The sequence below is a fragment of the Mobula birostris genome, chromosome 4 (assembly GCF_030028105.1).
Source record: "Mobula birostris isolate sMobBir1 chromosome 4, sMobBir1.hap1, whole genome shotgun sequence".
Lineage (NCBI taxonomy): Eukaryota > Metazoa > Chordata > Chondrichthyes > Myliobatiformes > Myliobatidae > Mobula > Mobula birostris.
Genome location: NC_092373.1, coordinates 2,973,640 through 3,001,437, shown reverse-complemented (window position 1 = coordinate 3,001,437; position 27,798 = coordinate 2,973,640). Strand labels below are relative to the sequence as shown.

Here is a 27,798-nt window from a genome sequence, read left to right as displayed (position 1 = left end):
ATGGATCGGACTGTGAACCGGAACACGGATCTCACGGACCAGCCCATGACACATGAGCAGGGTAGATGGGATCTTTCTTGATGTTCTTGCACTTTTCTGTATATACAGTATGTCCTTATGGTGAGTAGACTGGTGCCAGTGATGTGCTGGGCAGTTTTGACTACCTGTTATGGAACCTCAAACACGAAGGAATCTGCTGATGCTGGAAATTCAAGCAACACACACACAAAATGCTGGTGAACGCAGCAGGCCAGGCAGCATCTATAGGAAGAGGTACAGTCGACGTTTCGGGCCGAGACACTTTGTCAAGACTAACTGAAAGAAGAGATAGTGGGAGGGGAAGGCCCCTCCACACCCCTCCCATCCATGTACCATCCGAATTTCTACCTGGTCCCGTTGACCCACACCCGGACAATATCCCTCCACGCCCCTCCCATCCGTGTACCATCCGAATTTCTACCTGCCCCACCCAACATACTTCCTCCTCCTGCCACCCCATCCTTCCTCCCCTGGACCTGCCCCTTTCTTCTTGCATCCTTGACTCCTCTTATACTCCTCACCACTTTGAGAAGTTCCAGCTTCCAGTCTTGATAGAGGAACAGCTAGCACGATGCTGTTACAGTTTGGAGTATGGGACTTTGGAGTTAATTCTGATGTTCCCATGCAATGCGTGGGTTTCCTCCGGGTGCTCTGGTTTCCTCCCGGAGTCCAAAGACATACTGGTTAGTAGGTTAATTGGTCATTGTAAATTTTCCTGTAATGAGGCTATGTTAATTCAGTGTTTTCTGGGCAGTGCGGCTTGGTACATTGGAAGAGCCTGTTCTACGCTTGTCTCAATAAATAAAAGAACAGAGAACGTAGAACAAAGAACCATCAGCACAGCACAGGCCCTTCGGTCCGTCATGCGGTGTTGACCCTTTAGCCTACTCCATGATCAATCCCTCCCTTCCACATAGTCCTCCATTTTTCTATCATCCATGTGCCAGTCCCTTAAATGTCCCTAATGTATCTGTCTCAACCACCACCTCTGTCAGCACATTCCATGCACCTACCACTCACCGAGGAGAGGGAGGGGAGAGAGTAAAACTCCTTTGTATCCCCTCTATACTCTCTACCAATTAGATTCTCTGGCCTGGGAAAAGATCTCTGGCTGTCTCCTCTATTTAGGCCTTTTATCGTCCTGTACACTTCTATCAAGTCACCTCTCATCCTCCTTCACTCCAAAGAGAAAAGCCCTCATTCGCTCAATCTATCCTTATAGGCATGCTCTCCAACTGGGACTGCATCCTGGTAAATCTCCACATCATCTCTAATCCTTCTCGTAATGAGCCGACCAGAACTGAATGTGATACTCAAGTTTGGTCTAACCAGAGATTTCTAGACCTGCAGCATTATCTCCTGGCTCGTGAACACAATCCCCCCAACTAGTGAAGGCCGGCACAACCCATGCATCTTTGGAATGTGGGAGGAAACATGAGGACAAGGGCGCTATGGTAGCATAATGGACCTGTTGCAATCACAGTAGCTCTTGTAATGCTACTGTGACACTGTCATTTCTTTTGGGATCAATAAAGTGTCTATCTACAACTCGGGGTGTTGTGGATTTTGGAATTCAACCTCAGCATCCTCTGCACATCTTCCCCGTGGAATGTGTGGGTTGTTACACCCCGATCACTGGCACCGTCAAGCGTTGTGTGAACCACCAGCTACCGCGCCATCCCATATTTAAGCTACAACACACTAGTTCTTTATCCACCAACACCATTCCCAGCATTATGAACCCATGAACACCACCTCACTCTTTTTTGCTCTTTTTACACTACTTAATTTAAATGTTTAATATATATTTCTCATTGTATGTTATAGTTTTTTTATCATACGCATTGCATTGTACAGCTGCCGCAAAACCACAAATTTCATGACATAGCCGGTGATATTAAACCTAATTCTGCTCCATCTGGACCTGTACCTTCCTCTACACCCATCCAATTGGCCCACGTCAGGCTCACTTCCTTCTGTAATCATGTAATCACATACCTGTCCAGATACCTCAAATGTTGTGACTGTATCAAACTCCTCTGGCACTGTCTAATTATCAATCACTATATGTGGCTGTATTTTTTAAAAATCACTTTCCACAAATCCTCTTTGAAGCTCCTTCACTCTCTTCTATGGATGTGTGGTGGAGAGTGTATTGACTGACTGCATCATGGCCTGGTATGGGAACACCAATGCCTTTTGAACTGAAAATCCTACAAAAGGTAGTGGATTTGGCTTCATGTACCTATCCAAAAGACTCTTAAAAGACCCTATCGTATTCACCTCCACCACCGTCACCAGCAGCCCATTCCACGCACTCACCACTCTCTGCGTAAAAAACTTACCTCTGACATCTCCTCTGTACCTACTCCCAAGCACCTTAAACCTGTGTCCTCTTGTGGCAACCATTTCAGCCCTGGAAAAAAAGCCTCTGACTATCCACACGATCAATGCCTTTCATCATCATATACACCTCTATCAGGTCACCTCTCATCCTCCATCGCTCCAAGGAGAAAAGGTCGAGTTCACTCAACCTGTTTTCATAAGGCATGCTCCCCAATCCAGGCAACATCCTTGTAAATCACCTCTGCACCCTTTCTATGGTTTCCACATTGTTCCTGCAGTGAGGCAGCCAGAACTGAGCATAGTACTCCAAGTGGGGTCTGACCAGGGTCCTATATAGCTGCAACATTATCTCTTGGCTCCTAAATTCAATTCCACAATTGATGAAGGCCAATACACCGTATGCCTTCTTAACCACAGAGTAAACCTGCGCAGCTGCTTTGCGTGTCCTATGGACTCGGACTCCAAGATCCCTCTGATCCTCCACACTGCCAAGAGTCTTACCATTAATACTATATTCTGCCATCTATTTGACCTATAAACTTGCTGAGTATGCCCACAGGAAAATGAATCTCAGGGTTGTATATGTACTCTGATAATAAAAACTTTGACTTTTGAACTTTAAACCTGTACCCTCTTGCTTTAATTCCCCCTATCATGGGGAAGGATTTGAACTATCTACCTTAGATGAGGGAATTAAAAGTAACATTAGCAAATTTGCCAATGACACAAAGCTGGGAGGCAGTGTGAAATGTGAGGAGGATGTTATGAGAATGCAGGGTGACTTGGACAGGCTGGGTGAGTGGGCAGGTGCATGGCAGATGCAGTTTAATGTGGATAAATGTGAGGTTATCCACTTTGGTGGTAAGAACGGGAAGGCAGATTATTATCTAAATGGAGTCAAGTTAGGAAAAGGGGAAGCACAACGAGATCTAGGTGTTCTTGTACATCAGTCACTGAAAGCAAGTATGCAAGTACAGCAGACAGTGAAGAAAGCTAATGGCATGCTGGCCTTCATAACAAGAGGAATTGAGTATAAGAGCAAAGAGGTCCTTCTACAGTTGTACAGGGCCCTGGTGAGACCACACCTGGAGTACTGTGTGCAGTTTTGGTCTCCAAATTTGAGGAAGGATATTCTTGCTATTGAGGGAGTGCAGTGTAGGTTCACAGGGTTAATTCCCGGGATGGTAGGACTGTCATATGTCGAAAGATTGGAGCGACTGGGCTTGTTTACTCTGGAATTTAGAAGGCTGAGAGGGGATCTTATTGAAACATATAAGATTATTAAGGGATTGGACACGTTGCAGGCAGGAAGCATGTTCCCGCTGATGGGTGAGCCCAGAACCAAAGGCCACAGTTTAAGAATTCGGGGTAGGCCATTTAGAACGGAGTTGAAGAAAAACTTTTTCACCCAGAGAGTGGTGGATATATGGAATGCTCTGCCCCAGAAGGCTGTGGAGGCCAAGTCTCTGGATGCTTTCAAAAAAGAGATGAATAGAGCTCTTAAAGATAGAGGAATCAAAGGTTATGGGGATAAGGCAGGAACTGGATACTGATAGTGGATGATCAGCCATGATCACAGTGAATGGCGGTGCTGGCTCAAAGGGCCGAATGGCCTACTCCTGCACCTATTGTCTATTGTCTATTGTCTTAGACATGCTCATAATTCCAAATCCTTCTGACAGGGTAGAGGAAATAGGAACGCAATTTTCATACTACGAATGTTTTCAGAAAGGGCAATTGAATATCAAAATGATTTCCTTTTATGTTTTATTGATTTCACTAAAGCATTCAACAAAGTGCATCATGAAAAATTATTTCAAATTCTCACTAAACTAAACATTGACGGAAGGGACCAACAACTGTTTCAAAATTTATATTGGAACCAAATGGTGGCAGTAAAAATTGATGATAATATAAGCAGTTGGACTAAAATTCAGAGAGGAGTTAGACAGGGATGCATTGCCTCACTGGAATTATTTAATATCTATAGTGAAATAATTCTCAGAGAAATAGAAGACCTAGATGGGATCAAAATTGGAGCTGTTAACATCAGCAATATAAGATATGCAGACGATACCACCCTAATAGCAAGTGCTGCAGAAGACCTACAAATCCTCCTAGACAAAGTAGTACAAACAAGTGCAGATTTTGGTCTAACCCTCAACTGTAAAAAAACCAAATGTATGGTAATATCAAAACAGCAGGATACTCCCAACATCAGTAACCAAGAGATTGAACAAGAGACCAGCTTTAATTACCTTGGTAATCTTATATCACAAGATGCTAGAAATAAAGTAGAAATAAAAAGAAGAATTGGCATTGCCAAAACCAACTTCCAAAAAATGAAAGCCATTTTTACCAACAGACACATTTCTATGACAACAAGGCTTAGGTTACTAAAGTGTTACATCTGGTCAATCTTGCTGTATGCTTCCGAAACATGGACTATAACACCAGAACTCCAAAGAAACTTAGAAGCAACAGAAATGTGGTTTCTCAGAAGAATGCTGAAAATATCATATAGAGATAGGGTAACTAGTGAGACAGTACTCCAACGTGTCCATACAAAAAGATCTTTAATGAGAACATTAAATGAGAGGAAACTTAAATTCCTGGGCCATGTCATCAGAAAGGGAGAAATAGAATGCCTTCCATTACAAGGCCATATGCCTGGGACACGCGGAAGAGGAAGGCAAAGTAGAAAATATGTGGACACTTTGAAAGAACTAACAGATCTAAATGTGCGAGATATCATTGACGCTGTGAGGGATCGTTTGATGTGGAGAGCCATGATCGCCCAAGCGTGTAACACACAAGGCACATGAAGAAGAAGAATTAATTAAAGTCCTCCAATTCAGTGAATCACACAACATTTTGTGCACTCTGACCAGTGATTTGTAAAGCTTTATTCTGACATCCCATCTCTTAAACACAGTGCCCTGACCTATGAAAGAAATCCTCTTTCATCTCATTTGAAGCCTCAGCTGAAGACTGTAGCACCAGTAGTGAGGACCAAGAAGGTATGGATAAGGGAAGCACAGGAGTGCTTACAGGACGCTTTGAATCGGTAGACCAGACTGTATTCAGGGGTTCATTTAGAATCGTTACTGACTTCATTTAAACCTATGTGGATAAGTGTGTGCCTACAAAATCTTGCTGTACGTTCACAAACCAGGAGGTTGGTCATCTGCTGAGGGCTAGATCAGTGGCATTTAAGTCTGGTGACCCAGGTCTATACAAGAACACCAGGTATGACTTGCAAAGGCCTATCTCAAGGGAAAAGAAACTATCACGAGCGAGGTTGGAAGCAACATCAGATGTACGTCAACTCTGGCAGGGTTTGCAGGATATTACTTCCTACACAGTGAAACCCAATGACATGAATGGCAGCGATGCTTCACTACCAGATGAACTCAACACCTTCTATGCCAGCTTTGAAAGGGCTGTGAAGATCCCTACTGCAGCTGGTGATCCTGTAATCTCCGTCTCAGAGGCCGGCGTTAGGCTGTGAACCCTCGCAAGGCAGAAGGTCCCAATGGAGTACCTGGTAAGGCTCTGAAAACCTGTGCCAACCAACTGATGGGAGTAGTCAAGGATATTTTCAACCTCTCACTGCTACAGACAGAAGTTCCCACTGGTTTCAAAAAGGCATCAATTACACCAATGCTTAAGAAGAATAATGTGGGCTGCCATAATGACTATGCCCAGGAGCACTCACATCGACAGTCATGAAATGGCCATGGGTAAAATGAGCTCCTGTCTCAGCAAGGACCTGTCACTGCAAATTGCCTATCGCCACAATAGGTCAATGGCAGATGCAATCTCAATGGCTCCACACAGCCTTAGATCAACTGGACAACACAAGCACCTGTGTCAGGATGCTGTTCTCTAGCACCATCATTCCAAAAATCCTGATTGATAAGCTAATGAACCTGTAGCTCCCTCTGCAATTGGATCCTCGACTTCCTAACCGGAAAACCACAATTGTGCGGATTGGGGATAACATCTCTTCCTCACTGACAATTAACACTTCTGCACCTCAGGGGTGTGTGCTTAGCCCGAGTCTGTACTCTCTACAAGCCATGACTGTGTGGCCAGGCATAGCTCAAATACCATCTATAAATTTGCTGATGATACAGCCATTGTTGGTAGAATCTCAGGTGGTGACAAGAAGGTGTACAGGAGTGAGATATGCCAACTAGTGGAATGGTGCCACAGCAACGACCTGGCACTCAATGTCAGTAAGATGAAAGAGCTGATAGTGGACTTCAGGAAGGGTAAGATGAAGGAACACATACCAATCCTCATAGAGGGATCAGAAGTGGAGAGAGTGAGCAGTTTCAAGTTCCTGGGTGTCAAGATCTCTGAGGATCTAACCTGGTCCCAACATATCAGTACAGCTATAAAGGAGGAAAGGCAGTGGCTATATTTCTTTAAGAGTTTGCAGAGATTTGGTTTGTCACCTAAAATGCTCAAACTTCTGTCGATCTACTGAGTACTGTCTGACAGGCTGCCTCACTGTCTGGTACGGGATGATGGGGGGGGTGGGGGGTGGGGGGGCTACTGCTAAGGACTGAAAGAAGCTACAGAAAGTTGTAAAATTAGTCAGCTCCATTTGGGTACTAGCCTAGTATCCAAGACATCTTCAAGGAGTGATGTCTGAGAAAGGTGGTGTCCATTATTAAGGACCTCCAGCACCCAGCACATGCTCTCCTCTCATTGTTACTGTCCAGAAGGAGGGACAGAAGCCTGAGGGCACACACTCAGCACTCCAGGTGCAGCTTCTTCCCCTCTGCCATACAATTTCTAAATGGACATTGAACCCATGAACACTACCTCACCTTTTTTAGTCATTGTCATAGTCATAGTCATACCTTATTGATCCCGGGAGAAATTGGTTTTCGTTACAGTTGCACCATAAATAATTAAATAGTAATAAAACATAAATAGTTAAATAGTAATATGTAAATTATGCCAGTTAATTATGAAATAAGTCCAGGACCAGCCTATTGGCTCAGGGTGTCTGACCCTCCAAGGGAGGAGTTGTAAAGTTTGATGGCCACAGGCAGGAATGACTTCCTATGACGCTCTGTGCTGCATCTCGGTGGAATGAGTCTCTGGCTGAATGTACTCCTGTGCCAACCAGTACATTCTGTAGTGGATGGGAGACATTGTCCAAGATGGCATGCAACTTGGACAGCATCCTCTTTTCAGACACCACCGTCAGAGAGTCCAGTTTCATCCCCACAACATCACTGGCCTTACGAATGAGTTTGTTGATTCTGTTGGTGTCTGCTACCCTCAGCCTACTGTCCCAGCACACAACAGCAAACATGATAATTTTAATATATATTATTTCTGTTTTGCAGTATTTTTAAACTAATGTACATATATATACTTAATTTTTCTTTCTATATTATCATGTATTGCATTGTACATGCCGCTGCTAAGTTAATAAGTTTTATGACACATGCTTGTAATTGTAAACCTGATTTTGTTTCTGATTTTAATTTAATCCCAGCAAGTGCAAGGCGATGCTGTTTAGGAAATCAGATAAGGGTAGATTCAGGATTGGTCAATGTCCTTTCCAGTACACAAGAGTAAACCTCCCGAATTGACGCAAAACAAACCAACTTGACGGGAAAACCAACACCAAGGCCTTTACAAGGGAAACAGCAGACTCCATTTTCTAAAGAAGCTGAGATCCTTCAATGTGTGCAGCAGGATGTTGGAGATCTTTTACCAGCTTTTTGTAGCGAGTTCAGTTTTCTTTGCGGCTTTATGTTGGGGGAGTGACATCGGTGCTGGTGATGCACAAAGACTAAATAGATTCATCCAAAAGGCTGGATCTGTCCTTGGCTACAACCTGGACTCTTCTGAGTTAGTGGTGGAGAGGAAGTCACTAAACAAACCGTCATCCATTATGGACAATCAGGCACATCCTCTCCATGACCTACCGAATATGCAGCTGAGCACCTTTTCAAACAAACTCATTCAACTCTGCTGTCACAAAGGTCATTATAGGAAATCTTTCCTACCAAGTGCAATAAGCATATACAACAGCTCACCTCTGTGCGACAGGAGGACACACATCATAGTACACTGTCTCTGCTTTACTATTTTGTACAGTATTATTGTGCACTGCTACACTATTATTGTGTGTATTCTTTGTATATTATTATTCGTTAAGTCTGCACACTGCTAAGTGTGTCTTTAAATGTTGCTGCTGTAACGAAAGAATTTCCCACTCTGAATCAATAAGGTACTTATTATTATTATTAAAAAACCAATTAGATAAAGAACACAATAATAAAAACACAATATAAATACCGAAGATAGCTTATACACATAGATTGATTGTATGTCCATAAAGTGACGCTAGGCACAGGAGTGTCTGTACATAAGGTGACTGACAGGAAATGATAAAGTCGTGGTGGTTGGGCATGCGGAGGGCTAGGTTAGTGGGTGGGTGGAGGTGTTGATCAGCCTTACTGCTCGGGGACAGGAACTGTTTTTGAGTCTGGTGGTCCTGGTGTGCCAATGGTCACCTTGACAATGTGATTACTCAGATGTTTGGCCGTGCAGTGCTGTCTGAGCAGAGTTTACAGCAGTCAGCTCAGCACACAGCCCTGGGGGGGTGGGGGGTGGCCGTGTTGAGGATGATGGGGAGGGAGGAGTAGTTGTGCATCCTGACTATCTGAGGTTTGTTTGTGAGGAAGTCCAACATGTGGTGGAACAGTGAGGCCCTTCATGGTCAGTGGGGGTTTGAGATCTTCCCCTAGATGGGCTGCCAGCACAGCTGCTGAGCCATACCTGCCTGAAGCGACCCGCTTTAAGGCACCAGTAACTTGCCTTTGACCCTTCTCCTGTCAGTAGAAGTGATTCCGTCGTAGCTCAGTAACTCCGCCACGCGTGAAGGCCAGGAGCTGGACTTGGTTGTCAGAGGCTATCTGGGACTCACATCATTGGGATCATTTAATATTTAGTGGGAGCCTAACCCCACTACCACCCCAGAGTCTGAGAACCTTAAAGAACTGACAATACCAATACCGTACGATGTGGCATATCAGGAGTGGTTCTCACCGTGTTCCCCTGTCCTTTCTCAGGAACCCTGCAGGCCACCCGGGCCCTCATGGTGATCAGTATCCTGCTGGGAGCCGTGGCGATCCTTGCCTCGTGTGTGGGAATGCAATGCACGACCTGCCTTGCGGGTGACGAAGGAAAGAAGGCGAAGGTGGCAGGCACTGGCGGTATCCTCTTCATCCTCTCAGGTACGCGGAAGGGCCAGAGCAGGCCCAGTACATACTCAGAACAGGCCCCAGGCTGACCTTTTAACCTATTCCAACATCAAATTAACCCCTCTCTCCCATATAGCTACTGTTTTCCTTTCATCCTGGTGCCTATCAATCTCTTAAATATCCTTAATGTATCTGCCTCTAGCACCATCCCTGGCAGCGTTCCAAACACTCACCCCCACTTCTATTCCCCACTATGGCCCCTTACCTCTTCTCCTCTCCCCCTTCCCTTTCTCCCATGGTTCACGCTCCTCTCCTATCAGATTCCTCCTTCTTCAGCCCTTTACCTGTTCCCACCTATCACCTCCCAGCTTCTTCCTTCATCTCTTTTCCCTTACCCATCTGACTTCACCTATCACCTTCTAGCTTGGCCTCCATCCCTCTCCCCCAATTTCTTATTCTGGCATCTACCCCTTCCTTTCCAGTCCTCATGAAGGGCCTCAGCCCGAATTTTTCACTCTGTATTGCCCTGCATAGATGCTGCCTGACTGGCTGAGTTCCTCCACCATTTTGAGTGTGTTGCTCTGGATTTCCAGTATCCGTTGAACTTCTTGTGGTTAAGATTCTGAATCTGCCTGTATGACCACAGGCACCGTGAGCCGGGGATCACTGAGTGTTAACACGGGGGAGGGTGGCTGACAGAGACTTGGGTAAAATACTGAACCCAGTGAGTGAATGGTTTGACAGAAGGTGGTATCCATGGCGACAGGCAAACTGCTGGAGGACCAAGGGGTTGACATCTGATCATAAGGGCCCCCGAACTTCCTCCTTAACCATCCACTCCAACATCCACACACCCAGTCAGAACAGCCCATCCCTTGCCTCCCAAAACAGCCTGGGATCAACTTCCAGAGATTAACTTTATTTGTCAAGTGTATATCAAAATATTAGAGATGCTGGGGTGGACATACGTCTCTACCAGAGGAAGTGTGAGAGGACGGGGTGGAGATGTGTCTCTACCAGAGGAGGTGTGAGGGGACGGGGTGGAGATGTGTCTCTACCAGAGGAGGTGTGAGGGGACGGGGTGGAGACGTGTCTCTACCAGAGGAGGTGTGAGGGGACGGGGTGGAGACGTGTCTCTACCAGAGGAGGTGTGAGGTGACGGGGTGGAGATACGTCTCTACCAGAGGAGGTGTGAGGGGACGGGGTGGAGACGTGTCTCTAACAGAGGAGGTGTGAGGGGACGGGGTGGAGACGTGTCTCTACCAGAGGAGGTGTGAGGGGACGGGGTGGAGACGTGTCTCTACCAGAGGAGGTGTGAGGGGACGGGGTGGAGACGTGTCTCTACCAGAGGAGGTGTGAGGGGACGGGGTGGTGGAGACGTGTCTCTACCAGAGGAGGTGTGAGGGGACGGGGTGGAGACGTGTCTCTACCAGAGGAGGTGTGAGGGGACGGGGTGGAGACGTGTCTCTACCAGAGGAGGTGTGAGGGGACGGGGTGGAGATACGTCTCTACCAGAGGAGGTGTGAGGGGACGGGGTGGAGACGTGTCTCTACCAGAGGAGGTGTGAGGGGACGGGGTGGAGACGTGTCTCTACCAGAGGAGGTGTGAGGGGACGGGGTGGAGACGTGTCTCTACCAGAGGAGGTGTGAGGGGACGGGGTGTTGGAGACGTGTCTCTACCAGAGGAGGTGTGAGGGGACGGGGTGGAGACGTGTCTCTACCAGAGGAGGTGTGAGGGGACGGGGTGGAGACGTGTCTCTACCAGAGGAGGTGTGAGGGGACGGGGTGGAGACGTGTCTCTACCAGAGGAGGTGTGAGGGGACGGGGTGGAGACGTGTCTCTACCAGAGGAGGTGTGAGGGGACGGGATGGAGACGTGTCTCTACTAGAGGAGGTGTGAGGGGACGGGGTGAGACGTGTCTCTACCAGAGGAGGTGTGAGGGGACGGGGTGGTGGAGACGTGTCTCTACCAGAGGAGGTGTGAGGGGATGGGGTGGAGACGTGTTTCTACCAGAGGAGGTGTGAGGGGATGGGGTGGAGATGTGTCTCTACCAGAGGAGGTGTGAGGGGACGGGGTGGAGATACGTCTCTACCAGAGGAGGTGTAAGGTGCTCCTTCCCTCCGTTTGCCTGCAGGTCACCCTTGGGCAAGGTGTAGCATCTATTTACCTCCCTGATCAGGGTCACATGAAGCCATGGGAGCAGGTGGTGGATATCACAAGTCCTGGTTATGCGACCACTAATGCCAGGCAGACAATCTCTGAAGAGTGTTGAGGATGGCTAGGGTCACCCATCTTGTAAAGACACTGCCCAGACGAAGGCAATGGCAAACCACTTCTGCAGAAATATGCACCAAGAGCAATTATGGTCATGGGAAGATTGCCCACATTGTACAACACAGCAGATAAAAAGAGAACAAATATCAAAACATACAGTCAAGTGTGTTGTTTGCGTCAATAATGAACAGAGAAGAGGATGTGCTGGGGTCATCCTGTAAATATCGCCACGTGTTCCAGTGTTAACGTAACATGACCACATTGACTTCCCCCCCCCTATGACTTCCTCCAATCACCTTAAAATTATGTCTGCTTGCATTAGCCAATTGTAACAAACTGAATCTTTCTTCAGGAGCATTGCAGCCACCTCAAACAGACCATCCCTGGGATTTCCTGTCCGTCCACTGACACTGGTATTCAGTGACGGTTTGCTTTACCTAGCAATAGATCTCAATTTCAGATTAATTCTAACTTAACTTGTCATATGAATATCAACACATCGAAGCAAGTGGTGAAATGTGTCGTTTGCGTCCAAGGATGTGCTGGGGCAGTCCTGAGTGTCACCACAGTTTCAGCACCAATACAGCATGCCCATAACTTGCTAACGTCAACCTGTACGTCTTTGGGCTGTGTGAGGGAACCAGAGGCCCAGCAGTCACGGGGAGAATGTATAAACTCCTTATAGACACTGGTGGGAACTTAACCTGGATCACTACCATGTGCCCTTGGGGAATTATCCACCGTCAAGCCTGCCAAAGCCTCCACTGCCTAAAAATAATTTCACTCTCCACATCAGATGTGGAATGTGCATCGCAAGTAGTTATACAACCCATGCTGCTGTGCACAGAGCGATTCTGATCACACCGGCCCTTTCCCCGGCCAATGTGATTGCCGGGGTGGAGTCTCTGCAGGTTCACACTGTCCCATGGGAGACATGGTCAGGATGGGGTTCAGCCTGCTGATTGTGGTCGGCGTGCTGTGTTGGGTGCCAGAATGCTGGCTGACACCAGTGGGCTGTCCCCAGCACATCCTTCGGTTAGAATTGAATTGACGTTGCTTACATCCTTCAAATACATGAGGAGTAAAAATCTTTATGTTACGTCTCCATCTAAATATGCAATGAGAAATTATAGTAATTTGTAATAAATAGTATGTACAACAGAACAGTCAATATAACATAGAAATACAATTGTATCAGTGTGAATTAATCAGTCTGATGGCCTGGTGGAAGAAACTGTCCCGGAGCCTGTTGGTCCTGGCTTTTATGTTGCGGTACCATTTCCCGGATGGTAGCAGCTGGAATAGATTGTGGTTGGGGTGACTCGGTCCCCAATGATCCTTCGGGCCCTTTTTACGCATCTGTCTCTGTAAGTGTCCTGAATAGTGGGAAGTTCATAACTACAGATGCGCTGGGCTGTCCGCACCACTCTCTGCAGAGTCCTGCGATTGAGGAAGGTACAGTTCCCATACCAGGCAGTGATGCAGCCAGTCAGGATGCTCTCAATTGTGCCCCTGTAGAAAGAGACCAAAAAAACCATACCATACAGGAGCAGAAGTAGGCCATTCGGCCCATCGAGTCTGCTCCGCCATTCCAGTCATCCCCTGCCTTCACCCCATACCCTTTGATGCCCTGGCTAATCAAGAATCTATCTATCTCTGCCTTAAATACACCCAATGACTTGGCCTCATGGCAACAAATTCCACAGATTTGCCACCCTCTGACCAGTCATAGTCATAGTCATACTTTATTGATCCCCGGGGAAACTGGTTTTTGTTACAGTTGCACCATGAATAATAAATAGTAATAAAACCATAAATAGTTCAATAGTAATATGTAAATTATTTATGCAGGAAATAAGTCCAGGACCAGCCTATTGACTAAAGTAATTTCTTCACACCTCTGTTCTAAATGGACGTCCTTCAATCCTGAAGATGTGCCCTCTTGTCCTAGAATTCCCTACTATGGGATATAACTTTTCCATATCTAATCTGTTCAGGCCTTTTAACATTTGGAATGTTTCTATGAGATCCCACCTCATTCTCCTGAACTCCAGGGAATACAGCCCAAGAGAAGACAGATGCTTCTCGTGTGGTAACCCTTTCATTCCTGGAATCATTCTCGTGAATCTTCTCTGAACCCTCTCCATTGTCAATAAATCCTTTCTAAAATAAGGAGCCCAAAACTGCACACAATATTCCAAGTGTCTCACAAGTGCCTTATAGAGTGTCAACATCACATCTCTGTTCTCATATTCTATACGTCTAGAAATGAATGCCAACATTGCATTCACCTTCTTCACAACTGACTCAACCTGGAGGTTAACCTATAGGGTATCTTGCACAAGGACTCCTAAGTCCCTTTGCATCTCTGCATTTTGAATTCTCTCCCCATCTAAATAATAGTCTGTCCGTTTATTTCTTCCTCCAAAGTGCATGACCGTACATTTTCCAACATTGTATTTCATTTGCCACTTCTTTGCCCATTCCTCTCAACTGTCTAAATCTCTGCGGGCTCTCTGTTCCCTCAACACAATCCACTCCTCCACCTATCTTTGTATCATCGGCAAATTTAGCCACAAATCCATTAATCCCATAGTCCAAATCATTGACATACATCGTAAAAAGCGGCGGTCCCAACACTGACTCCAGTGGTAACCGGCAGCCAGCCAGAATAGGATCCCTTTATTCCCACTCTCTGTTTTCTGCTGATCAGCCAATACTTCACCCATGCTAGTAACTGCCCTGTAATTCCATCGGCTCTTACCTTGCTAAGCAGCCTCAAGTGCGGCACCTTGTCAAAGGCCTTCTGAAAATCGAAGTACAGCATATCTACTGCATCTCCTTTGTCTAGCCTGCTTGTAATTCCTCAAAGAATTGCAGTAGGTTAGTCAGGCAGGATTTTCCTTTCAGGAAACCATGCTGGCTTTGACCTATCTTGTCATGTGCCTCCAGGTATTCTGTAATATCATCACAAGATCACAAGACAAAGGAGCAGAAGTAGGCCATTCGGCCCATCGAGTCTGCTCTGCCACTCCACCATGGGCTAAACTATTCACCCATCTAGTTCCAATTTCCGGCTTTTTCCCCATATCCCTTGATACCCTGACTAATTAGATACCTGTCAATCTCCTCCTTAAACACCCTCAATGATCGGGCCTCCACAGCTGTATGTGGCAACGAATTCCATAAATCCACGACCCTCTGGCTAAAAAAATTTCTCCTCATCTCTCTTTTAACTGGGTACCCTTTAATTCTAAGACTATGGCCTCTTGTCCTGGACTCACCCACCAAGGGAAACAACCTTTCCACATCTACTCTGTCCAACCCTTTCAACATTCGAAACGTTTCTATAAGATCCCCTCTCATTCTTCTACACTCTAATGAATACAGTCCAAGAGCCGACAAATGCTCCTCAAATGTTAGCCCCTGCATTCCAGGAATTATCCTCGTAAATCTTCTCTGAACTCTCTCCAACATCAGTACATCCTTTCTAAGATAGAGGGCCCAAAACTGCACACAGTATTCCAAATGAGGTCTCACTAATGCCCCATAGAGCCTCATCAACACCTCCTTACTCTTATACACTATTCCTCTTGAAATGAATGCCAACATAGCATTCGCTTTCCTTACCGCCGATCCAACTTGGTGGTTAACCTTTAGGGTATCCTGCACGAGGACCCCCAAGTCCCTTTGCACTTCCGATTTTTGAATTTTCTCCCCAGCTAAATAATAATCTGCCGGATTATTTCTTCTTCCAAAATGTACAACCGTACATTTGTCAACATTGTATCTCATCTGCCATTTCTTTGCCCACTCTCCTAAACTTACCAAGTCTCTCTGCAACCTTTCTGTTTCTTCAACATTTCCTGCTCCTCCACCTATCTTGGTGTCATCCGCAAATTTAGCCACAAAACCATTTAATCCATAATCTAAATCATCGATATACATTGTAAAAAGAAGCGGCCCCAACACCGACCCCTGCGGAACACCACTAGTAACCGGCAACCAATCAGAATGGGATCCCTTTATTCCCACCCTTTGCTTTCTGCCTATCAGCCAATGCTCCACCCATTTCAATATCTTTCCTATTATTCCATGGGCTCTCATCTTATTAAGCAGCCTCATATGCGGCACCTTATCGAAGGCCTTTTGAAAATCCAAATACACAATATCCACAGCCTCTCCCTTGTCAATCTTATTTGAGATTACCTCAAAAAATTCCAATAGGTTGGTGAGGCAGGATCTTCCCTTCATGAAACCATGCTGGCTTTGGCCTATCTTGTCATGCACCTCGAGGTATTTCATAACCTCGTCCTTGAGGATTGACTCCAGTATCTTTCCAACTACCGATGTCAGACTAATAGGTCTGTAATTTTCTTTTTGCTGCTTCCCACCCTTCTTAAATAGCGAAGTAACATTTGCAATTATCTAGTCACCTGGTACAATACCAGAATGTATCGATTCTTGAAAGATCATCGTTAATGCCTCCACAATCTCTCCAGCTACTTCCTTCAGAACCCAAGGGTTCATTCCATCAGGTTCAGGAGATTTATCCATCCTCAGACCATTAAGCTTCCTGAGCACCTTCTCAGCCATAATTTTCACTGCACAAACTTCACTTCCCTGATACTCTTGAATGTCCGGTATACCGCAGATGTCTTCCACTGTGAAGACTGATGCAAAATACACATTCAGTTCCTCTGCCATCTCTGTGTCTCTCATTACAATATCTCCAGCATCATTTTCTATTGGTCCTATATCTACCCTCAACTCTCTTTTACCCTTTATATACTTAAAAAAGCTTTTAATATCTTCTTTGATATTAAGAGGATAGAAGATTGTCTTTATTTATCTATCACATGTACATCGAAACAGTGAAATGTATCGTTTGCCTCAACGAAAAACACAAAACAAGGATGTGCTGGGGCAGCTCACAAGCACTGCCATGTTTCTGAGGCTAACACAGCTCACCCACAACTCACTAACACAGCTCACCCACAACTCACTAACACACCTCACCCACAGCTCACCCACAACTCACTAACACACTAACACAGCTCACCCACAACTCACTAACATACTAACTCACTAACACAACTCACCCACAACTCACTAACACAGCTCACCCACAACTCACTAACACAGCTCACCCACAGCTCACCCACAACTCACTAACACACTAACTCACTAACACAGCTCACCCACAACTTACTAACACACCTCACCCACAGCTCACCCACAACTCACTAACACACTAACTCACTAACACAGCTCACCCACAACTCACTGACACACTAACACACTGACACAGCTCACCCACAACTCACTAACACACTAACTCACTAACACAGCTCACCCTCAACTCACTAACACAGCTCACCCACAACTCACTAACACAGCTCACCCACAACTCACTAACACAGCTCACCCTCAACTCACTAACACACTAACACAGCTCACCCACAACTTACTAACACACTAACTCACTAACACAGCTTATCCACAACTCACTAACACACTAACACAGCTTATCCACAACTCATTAACACACCAACACACTAACACACTAACTCACTGACACAGCTTACCCACAACTCACTAACACTCTAACACACTAACACAGCTTACCCACAACTCACTGACCCTAAGACAGCTCACCCACAACTCACTAATTCACTAACACACTAACACACTAACTCACTGACACAGCTTACCCACAACTCATTAACACAATAACACACTAACTCACTAACACAGCTTACCCACAACTCACTGACCCTAAGACAGCTCACCCACAACTCACTAATTCACTAACACACTAACACACTAACTCACTAACACAGCTTACCCACAACTCACTGACACATTAACACACTGACACAGCTCACCCACAACTCACTAACACAACTCACTGACACACTAACACACTGACACAGCTCACCCACAACTCACTAACACAACTCACTGACACACTAACACACTGACACAGCTCACCCACAACTCACTGACACAACTCACTGACACACTAACACACTGACACAGCACACCCACAACTCACTAACACAACTCACTGACACACTAACACATTGACACAGCTCACCCACAGCTCACTGAACAAACCTGTATGTCTGTGGAATGTTGGAGGAAAGCAGGGCACCCACAGCAAACTCGCACTGTCACTGGGAGGACATACAAATCTCTCACAGACAGCAGCAGATATCAAACCAGGAGTGGCAGTGTAAATCGCTAATCGCTATGTGGTCATGCCTTGTTGGTTGTTATTGCAAACGTCATGTTTCACTGTAGGTTTTGATGTACAAGAGATAAATGAGTCTGATCTCACTGATGCTGGGACAGGTTGATGATCAGTGTTACTGTTGTTTTATATATTGCAATTTCAATGATCCACCTACAGTTGGATAAATGTTATCAATAATAAGAACTGTTGAGAGGATCACCCCCTTATTTGTGACATTCACTGGGAGACGAAGGGCCGGAAGCATTGTTGAGGATCCCTACCACCATCCCACAATCTCTCTCACCCAGTCATCAGGAAGGAGGTACAGGAACATCAGGACTCAGGCTTCCAGACTGGGAAACAGCTTCTTCCCTCAGACAGTGAGACTAATGAATCCCCTGTCACCAGCGAGGTCTCGTCACCAGGACAGAGAGCTGTTTACTGTTTACCTGTGCTGCAGACTGCATGGATTTCTAAAAATTATTTTAGTTTGTGGTAATATTTTGTTTTAGCTGTTGTGTGGGTGCACTGTGGTCCGGAGGAAGGTTGTTTCGTTTGGTTGTATATGTGTACAGTCAGATGACAGTAAACTGCAACTTGAATTTGCCTGCTTCGAAGGTCCGAGACACTAACGCTCCCATCCCACCTCGCAGGTCTCCTCGCGCTCGTTGCCACAGCATGGTACGGAAACAACGTTGTGCGAGATTTCTATAACCCCGCCGTCCCGGTAAACACTCGGTAAGCTTTGCATGGAACGGGAAAAAAAGCCTGCAGTCTTCTGCCACTGGGCAAAGTTCTCGCGGCAACAGCTTTGATTTGGTTTAAATGAATTTGAAAAGGTTGTTTCCAGATCTGATACAGCACAAAAAAAAGATGAAAAACACAATAAGTATAAATACATTAGATAGCTTATATACACAAATTGATTAGAAACATATAAACACAGAAAACCTACAGCACAACACAGTCCCTTCAGCCCACAAAGCTGTACTGAACATGTCCTTACCTTAGAAATTACCTAGGCTTATCCATAGCCCTCTATTTTTCTAAGCTCCATGTACCTGTCCAGGAGTCTCTTAAAAGACCCTATCGTATCCACCTCCACCACCGTCACCGGCAGCCCATTCCACGCACTTACCGCTCTCTGCGTAAAAAACTTACTCCTGACATCTCCTCTGTACCTGCTTCCAAGCACCTTAAACCTGTGCCCTCTCGTGCTAGCCATTTCAGCCCTGGGAAAAAGTCTCTGACTATTCACACAATTAAAGCCTCCCATTATCTTGTACATTTCTATCAGATCAACTCTCATCCTCCGTCGCTCCAAGAAAAAAAGGCCAAGTTCACTCAACCTGTTCTCATAAAGCATGCTTCCTAATCCAGGCAACATCCTTGTAAATCTCCTGTGCACCCTTTCTATGGTTTCCATGTCCTTCCTGCAGTGAGGCGACCAGAATTGAGCACAATACTCCAAGTGGGGTCTGACCAGGATCCTATGTAGCTGTAACATTACCTCTCGGCTCTTAAACTCAATCCCACAATTGATGAAGGCCAATACACCGTATGCCTTCTTAACCACTGAGTCAACCTACACAGCAGCTTTGCGTGTCCTATGGACTCGGACCCCAAGATCCCTCTGATCCTCCACACTGCCAAGAGTCTTACCATTAATACTATATTCTGCCATCATATTTAACCTACCAAAATGAACCACTTCACACTTATCTGGGTTGAACTCCATCTGCCACTTCTCAGCCTAGTTTTCCATCCTATCAATGTACCGCTGTAACCTCTGACAGCCTTCCACACTATCCACAACACCCCCAACCTTTGTGTCATCAGCAAATATACTAACCCATCCCTCCACTTCTTCATCAAGGTCATTTATAAAAATCGCAAAGAGTAAGGGTCCCAGAACAGATCCCTGAGGCACACCACTGGTCTCCGACCTCCATACAGAATATGACCCGTCTACAACCACTCTTTGCCTTCTGTGGGCAAGCCAGTTCTGAATTCTCAAAGCCATGTCCCCTTAGATCCCATGCCTCCTTATTTTCTCAATAAGCCTTGCATTGGGTACCTTATCAAATGCCTTGCTGAAATCCTTATACACTACATCCACTGCTCTACCTTCATCAATGTGTTTAGTCACATCCTCAAAAAATTCAATCAGGCTCATAAGGCACGACCTGCCTTTGACAAAGCCATGCTGACTACTCCTAATCATATTATACCTCTTCAAATGTTCATAAATCCTGCCTCTCAGGATCATCTCCATCAACTTACCAACCACTGAAGTAAGACTCACTGGTCTATAATTTCCTGGGCTATCTCTACTCCCTTTCTTAAATAAGGAAACAACATCTGCAACTCTCCAATCCTCCGGATCCTCTCCCGTCCTCATTGATGATGCAAACATCATTGTCAGAGGCTCAGCAATTTCTTCCCTCGCTTCCCACAGTAGCCTGGGGTACATCCCGTCCGGTCCCGGTGACTTATCCAACTTGATGCTTTCCAAAAGCTCCAGCACATCCTTTTCCTTAATATCTATGTGTTCAAGCTTTTCAGTCCACTGCAAGTCATCCCTACAATCACCAAGATCCTTTTCCATAGTGAATACTGAAGCAAAGTATTCATTAAGTACCTCTGCTACCTCCTCTGGTTCCATACACACTTTTCCACTGTCACACTTGATTGGTCCTATTCTCTGATATCTTATCCTCTTGCTCTTCACATACTTGTAGAATGCCTTGGAGTTTTCCTTAATCCTGTCCGCCAAGGCCTTCTCATGGCCTTTTCTGGCTCTCCTAATTTCATTCTTAAGCTCCTTCCTGCTGGCCTTATAATCTTCTAGATCTCTATCATTACCTAGTTTTTTGAACCTTTCGTAAGCTCTTCTTTTCTTCTTGACTACAACGGTTTCTCCGTAAGAACATCTGTTTCCAATGTATGCTTCCACGTTCCTGCCTGATAGACTTATATTTCCCCTTACCCAATTAAACGTTTCCCTAACTTGTCTGTTCCTATCTATCTCCAATGCTATGGTAAAGGAGATAGAATTGTGATCACTATCTCCAAAATGCTCTGTCACTGAGAGACCTGACATTTGACCAAGTTCATTATGATTGTATGTCCATAAAATGACACTAGGCACAGGAGTGTCTGTACATAAAGTGACTGACAGGAAATGATAAAATCTTGGTGGTTGGGGGTGTGGAGGGGTAGATTAGTGGGTGGAGGTGTTGATCAGCCTTACTGCTGGGGGAAAGGAACTGCTTTTGAGTCTGGTTGTCCTGACGTAGATGCTACGGAGCCTCCTCCCTGATGGGAGTGGGACAAACAGTCCATGAGCAGGGTGGGTGGGATCCTTCATGATGTCACTGGCCCTTTTCTGGCACTTCTCTGTATACGTGTCCTTGATGGTGGGGAGGCCGGTGCTGGTGACGTGCTGGGCATTTTTCACCACTCGTTGCAGGGCATCCTGTCTGCCACAGGGCAGTTTCCTACACAGATTCTTTCATATGTGAGGCAGTAGAAATGGAAACAGGGTTTCAGAGGGAGTGCAGTGCAGGCGGGAATCTCCTTCCCTCAGGGATCTGAGTAGGTTCGAGGGGATGTTGACAGTGAGTGAGCAGGAAATGGCAATGAGGTCAAATGGGATCTGCACTGGTCTTGTGGGTTGGACTCTTGTTCCCTCGAAACCAACAGAATGCAGTGTAGCCAGTGCCCGGCCCCTCTTTTTCCACCAGTGAATAATCCTGTGAGGCCTCCGTAGGTCGGTGTTGACAGGGGTGTTGCGTCCCAGCTCTGCGTCATACACAAACCAGGGCAGTACGATCTGGAGAGCGAGCTGTTGCCCACCCAGCAGGCGCCCCCTCTCCACACAGCTGATCAACCAAAAGGAGTGGCAGAGACCGGTACAGTTTGGCACCAGTGGCATCATAGGAGTTGTCAGTCAGCATTGAAAGCAACGTAGGACTGTATTAGGGACTTCAGCTCTGGATTTTTCCCTTGGGGTTTACTTCCAAAGCCTTTCCCATGGGTGGGTAAAGCCGAACGACAGTGGAGGTTTCATGTCAGAGTTTCTGTGCTCCTAGATGAGCCACCAAGCACGGCTGAACGGCCCCAAATGCCCAAAGCAACTGGTTTTAAGGTGCCTGTAACCCATCTTTTCCCCTTCTCCTGTCAGTAGAAACTGCTCTGGTGGGGCTCAGTAGCTAAGCCGCACGTGAAGGCCAGGAGCCCAACTTGCTCATCAGAGGCTGTTTGAGACACATGCCATTGGGAGCATTTAATAGCTGGTGGGAGCTTTCCCCCAGTACCACCCTTGGCTAAAACCATAAGACGTGGGAGCAGAATGAGGCCATTCAGCCCATCGAGTCTGCTTCACCATTTCTCAACCCCATTCTCCTGCCTTCTCCTCATAACCTTTCATGCCTTGACTAATCAAGAACCAATCAACTTTCACTTTAAATATATCCAGAGTTCTGGCCTCCTCAGTTAACTGTGGCAACAAATTCTACTCACTAGCCTCTGGCCACAGAATTTCCTCCTCATCTCCATTCTAAATGGATGTCCCTCTATTCTGAGGCTGTGCCCTCTAGTCCTAAGCGCCCCTCTATAGGAAACATCCTCTCCACATCCACTCTATCCAGGCCTTTCAACTTTTGAAAGGTTTCTTTGAGGCCAGTCCTCACTCTTCTGAATTCCAGTGAGTACAGTCCCAGAGCCATTAAACGCTCCTCACACGATAAGCCTTTCAATCCTGAAATCATTCTCATGAACCTCCTTTGAAACCTCTTCAATGTCAGCACATCCTTTTTTAAATAAAGGCCCCACAATACTCCATATTGTGGCCTCAGCAGTGCCTTATAAATCCTCAGGATTACATCCCTGTTTCTATATTCTAGTCCTCTCGAAATGAATGCTAGCATTGCATTTGCCTTCCACACCACTGATCTAATGTGCAAAGGACTCCCAACTCCCTTTGCAACTTGGAGTTTAGAATTTTTTTCCCATTTAGAAAATAGTCTATGCTTTTATTCCTTACATGAGCATATACTTCCCAACACTGTATTCCATCAGCCACTTCTTTGCCCATTCTCCTCATCTGTCTAAGTCCTTCTGTAGCCTCCGCATTTCCTCAAAACTACCTGCCCCTTCACCTATCTTTGTATTATCTGCAAACTTGGCCACATAACCATCAGTTTCATCATCCACAACAACCTTAATGAACCAGTAAATAATTGCAGAGCTAGAAATGGAATTGAGTTTACTTATTCTCCATGAAACCCCTCAGTGGGAGTGCCTTTCGGAGATATTATCACTGATTACCACTGCCACTCCCACAGCTTTCTTTTACCTCCCTCCCTGTCCCTTTGAAACATCAAAATCCCCAGATCATCCTGCTAATGGCAGCATAATCCTTGCTCCCCGGATTACACACTTCCCTATACCATCTGCTCCAGGATTCTCAGCAGTGTGGAGGAACAGATCTTGGGGTCCATGTCCATAGATTTCAAAAGTTGATAGGGTGGTTAAGAAGGCACATGGTGTGTTGACCTAAATTAGTCTGGGGTTGAGTTCAAGAGCCACAAGGTATTGTTGTAGGTCTATAAAACTGGTTTGACCAGCGTTGGGAGTATTGTGTTCAGTTCTGGTCATTATAGAAAGGATGTGGGAGCTTTAGAGAGGGTGCAGAGGAGATTTACCAGGATGCTGCCTGGATTAGAGAGCGTGTATTATGAGGATAGGTGGAATAACCAAGAGCTTTTCTCTTTGGAGTGAAGGAAGATGAGAGGTGTCTTGATAGATGAGTGCAAGATGATAAGAGGCAAAGATCGAGTGGATAGTCAGAAACCCTTTTTCCAGGGTAGAAATTGCTAATATGAGAGGCAGAATTTTAAGATGATTGGAGGAAAGTATGGGTGGAGGGGGGGATGTGGGCTGTAGGTTTTTTTAATACAGAGAGCGGTTGGTGTGTGGTACATGCTGTGGGATGGTGGTAGAGGCAGATATATTAGGCACATGGATGATGGAAAAATGGAGGGTTTTGTAGGACGGAAGGGTTAGATTGGTCTTAGAGTACGTTAAAAGGTTGGCACAACATTGTGAGCTGAAGGGCCTGGACTCTTCTACATTCCATAAGCTGAGGAATGGAAGCAGGAGTCAGCCATTCAGCCCTTTGAGTTCTGGCTGTTCAGAGCAATAACGATTGATCCAGTGTGTCTGGTTTACTTGCTTCTCCCATCCACTCTTTGATGTCCACAACAGGTGACCAACATTGGAGGCGTTGTAGAAGAGATTCACCAGACCATTCTTAGGACGAGACTTTCACTGTTCTATCTTTATTGCCAGTATGTGAAACTGTCCAGAATTGATCGCAGTTCAGTGCCAAACATAAAACACAGGGCAATACCAGAACAGACAACACAATAGCAACCAATAATTAACAAGACAACAGTGCAAACGGCCATGAGGAATCTACAATTAGCTGAACGGTCACATGCTGAAACGTCAATACTCAAACTGAAATAAATGTAAGCATGTGAACAGACTGAATAATTCTCACAGAACAAGGAGAGCAGGAAAGGCCATTTCACAGATGTTGAACGGGGACAGTCAGGGTATTACACCTGAGTGAGTTTTGTGGAGAAGCTGGGTAGCTACAGAAAAGAAGCTTCAGAGCTGACATGTAGACCTGGTGCCAATGGACTTGTGGTGTCTCCCTGATGGCAACTTGGTGAATAGGTGACTGGCAGGGTGGGTGGAGTCGGCAGTAATTTGTTCAGTGTTCTTGGACTTGGGCTATACTTCAAGTTTGGCTGTATTCATGGGTATTCATGAATGGTTGAATGACAATTAAACCGGAACTTGCTCTGTGTTCCCTTGCAGGTTTGAGTTTGGCCAGGCCCTCTTCATTGGCTGGGCAGCGGCTGCTCTCTCCATGTTGGGAGGAGCTTTCCTCACCTGCTCCTGTGCCAAAGGCGGGTCCTCAGGACGTTCATACCCGCGATCAACTCCCTCTGCCCCAAAGAACTATGTGTAAGCTTGGCCCCGGCGGGGGCTGACGTGTTCCCCCTCGGACTGGGCACACCCTGCATGTCTCTGAGCTTTGCCAAATGTTACCCCTGATGATGGTTCCCACGGGGACAGCTGGGGACTGAAGGGGTTGGAGGGTATTAGTGTGGGGGCCTTTGCAGCTTGCTGGAACCCATTTCTAATCTCAGAGTATCAGCAGTGACGTATCCACAGCAAATGTGACTCTGTCTGCCTGGGCCCCACCTGTGTCCATTTTAACCCACAATATCTGACCATCACACACTGTCCTATCATTTCATTTCAAGTAATCTTGAGTAATTCCCATTTCATTAAGGCTTTCCTGCAACATGTAGTATCTGAAGCAGCTTTCTTTCAAGGGGAGATTGGATGTGTCATAGCCTGCTTCTGAGGTCACTGGGTGGAGGGTGATCTCTCTAATGTCACACTCGGGGACCCCAGGAGACTAACACCCAGAGGAGACTTTCGCCCAGACTCCAGTTCACCCTCATATCATCTACATTGCCCTTTGTGTCGACCTGAACAGAAGTCCGACCAGAGGTCCCCATTCCATAGTTGTCTTGTTCATGATCAGTTACGGTTCTTCAAAACCCCGGCTGCCACGTGTCCAGGTCACACTTCCCCAGAGCTGCTGCCTGACCTGCTGAGTCCATTCAGCACTCTGCGTGGTTTGTTCTGGATCGCCAGCACCTGCAGACACCTTGTCCGCTCATCCTTCCCCAGTGACCTCCCTCCTGGCACTTGTCCTGCTTGCAGTGGTGGATGTTACTCCAGCCCATACACCCCTCCTTCATGACCACTCAAAGCTCCAAACAATCCTTCCAGGTGAGGCAACACCTCACTGCAAGTCTGTTGAGGGTTGTCTTCTGTTTCTGATGTTTGTGAGACCCGATGCAGATTGGGGGATTGCTTTGTCTAGCAATTTGCTCTGTCTGCCACAGAAGATAGGATTTCCCAGTGGCCGTCCATTTCAATTCTACTTCCCCTTCCCATTCCGGCATGTTGGTCCTGGCCTCCTCTACTGCCAGGTAGACCACACACAGGTTGGAGGAACAACACCTGATATTCCATTTGGGTAGCCAGCCTGATGGCATGAACACCAATTTTTCCATCTTCCGGAAATTTCTCCCTTCTCTCTTTTTCCATTCCCTATTCTGGCTCCTCTCTCACCTGTTCTCTTTTGCTCACCTCCCCCTGGCGTCCCTCCTCCTTCCCTTTCTCCCCTGGTCCACTCTCCTCTCCTTCAACGTCCCACCTTCGCACTCTGTCACCCTCACCCACCTTCCCACCTCCCCCCTCACTTGGATTCACCTCTCACATGCTGGCTTGTCCTCATTCCCGTCTCCCCACTTTCTTATTCCGGTCCCGATGAAGGGTCTCGGCCCAAAACTTCAACTGTTTATTCATATCCATAGATGCTGCCTGACCTGCTGAGACCCCACAACATTTTGTATGTGTTGCTCTGGATTTCCGACATCTGCAGAAACTCTTGAATTGGCAGACCCCATTACCTGTTTGCCCTGTGCCAACCTATCCTCCTCAAAGAACGGATTGGTGACCCCAGCCATCCTGGAACAGACAAACCAGCAGGAGGGGTCTTTAAACTCAGTCTTCGCAGGTTGGGACACAGATCTGACCTGGGACTGGAGTTCAATTTGTCAGAGCCCCAGGGAGGAGGGGGGAGATTGGCCTTCACACAGGTCCCCTGTGGTTGGGACACAGATCTGACCTGAGACTGGAGTTCAGTTTGTCTCCTGCACTCGAGGAATAAAGACCTAACATATTGAACCTTTCTCAATAGTTCAGGACCTCAAGTCCCAGCAACACCCTTGAAAATTTTCTCTAAACACATAATAACACAGGTTCTGCCAATGCTGGAATCCAGGGTAACACACACAATATGCTGGAGGAACTCTGCAGGTCAGGCAGCATCTGTGGAGGGGAATAAACTGTTGATGTTTCAGTCCAAGACGCTCAATCGAATGAAGGATCGAGAAGTAGGATGCTTATCCATACATTGTCAACAACTTTTGGAGCTCAACTTTCGTTTTAAATTCAGCATATGACTAGAAATGGACTTTCTGACCAGTTGCAACATAATCTCTCAGGCTGAAGTATCAGAGCCACTGCTTGCCTGCTCCTACCAATCACTGGGGTCTCATGGGATCACTGGAGTTTCTATTTTTACTGAACACTGGGGTCTGGTCCTCTGCTCTGACTGAATACTGGTGTGGAGGTAATTACAAATTCTTCTAACCTTCTTCAAGATTTGAGTGTTTTTTCACAGAGCTGTTTATAAAACCTGTATCCGCTGGCCCAAGGGCATTGTTTATGGTTTAAGTTTTTGTGCTTTGCTTGTTTAAATAGACTTTTCAATAAATGATGAATTTTTGAACAAAAGAAAAGATGTGTCATTTAGTTTACAGAAGAACAATCATTTCCTCTGCTTTGGCTTCAGTAGAGTATGTGTGAAAGGGTGATCTTCCGAATCTCAATCAGAATCAAATTCAAAACAATGTGAAATCTGTTACTTTGTGGCAGCAGTACGATGCAATAAGATTAAAAAATACTATAAATTGCAACAAGAAATAGTGCGAAAAGAAAACAA

At 46.1% G+C, this 27,798-nt stretch overlaps 1 protein-coding gene across 1 annotated transcript; it reads left to right on the top strand.

Annotated features, from left to right (window-relative positions):
- LOC140196955 (claudin-1-like) lies at nucleotides 1-27,553 on the top strand. The gene is made up of 4 exons (XM_072256891.1): nucleotides 1-61; nucleotides 9,492-9,656; nucleotides 18,788-18,872; nucleotides 25,026-27,553. The coding sequence occupies exons 1-4, from the start codon at nucleotides 1-3 to the stop codon at nucleotides 25,177-25,179; spliced, it is 465 nt and encodes a 154-aa protein (XP_072112992.1). The 3' UTR covers nucleotides 25,180-27,553.
- Nucleotides 27,554-27,798: the final 245 nt, after the last annotated feature.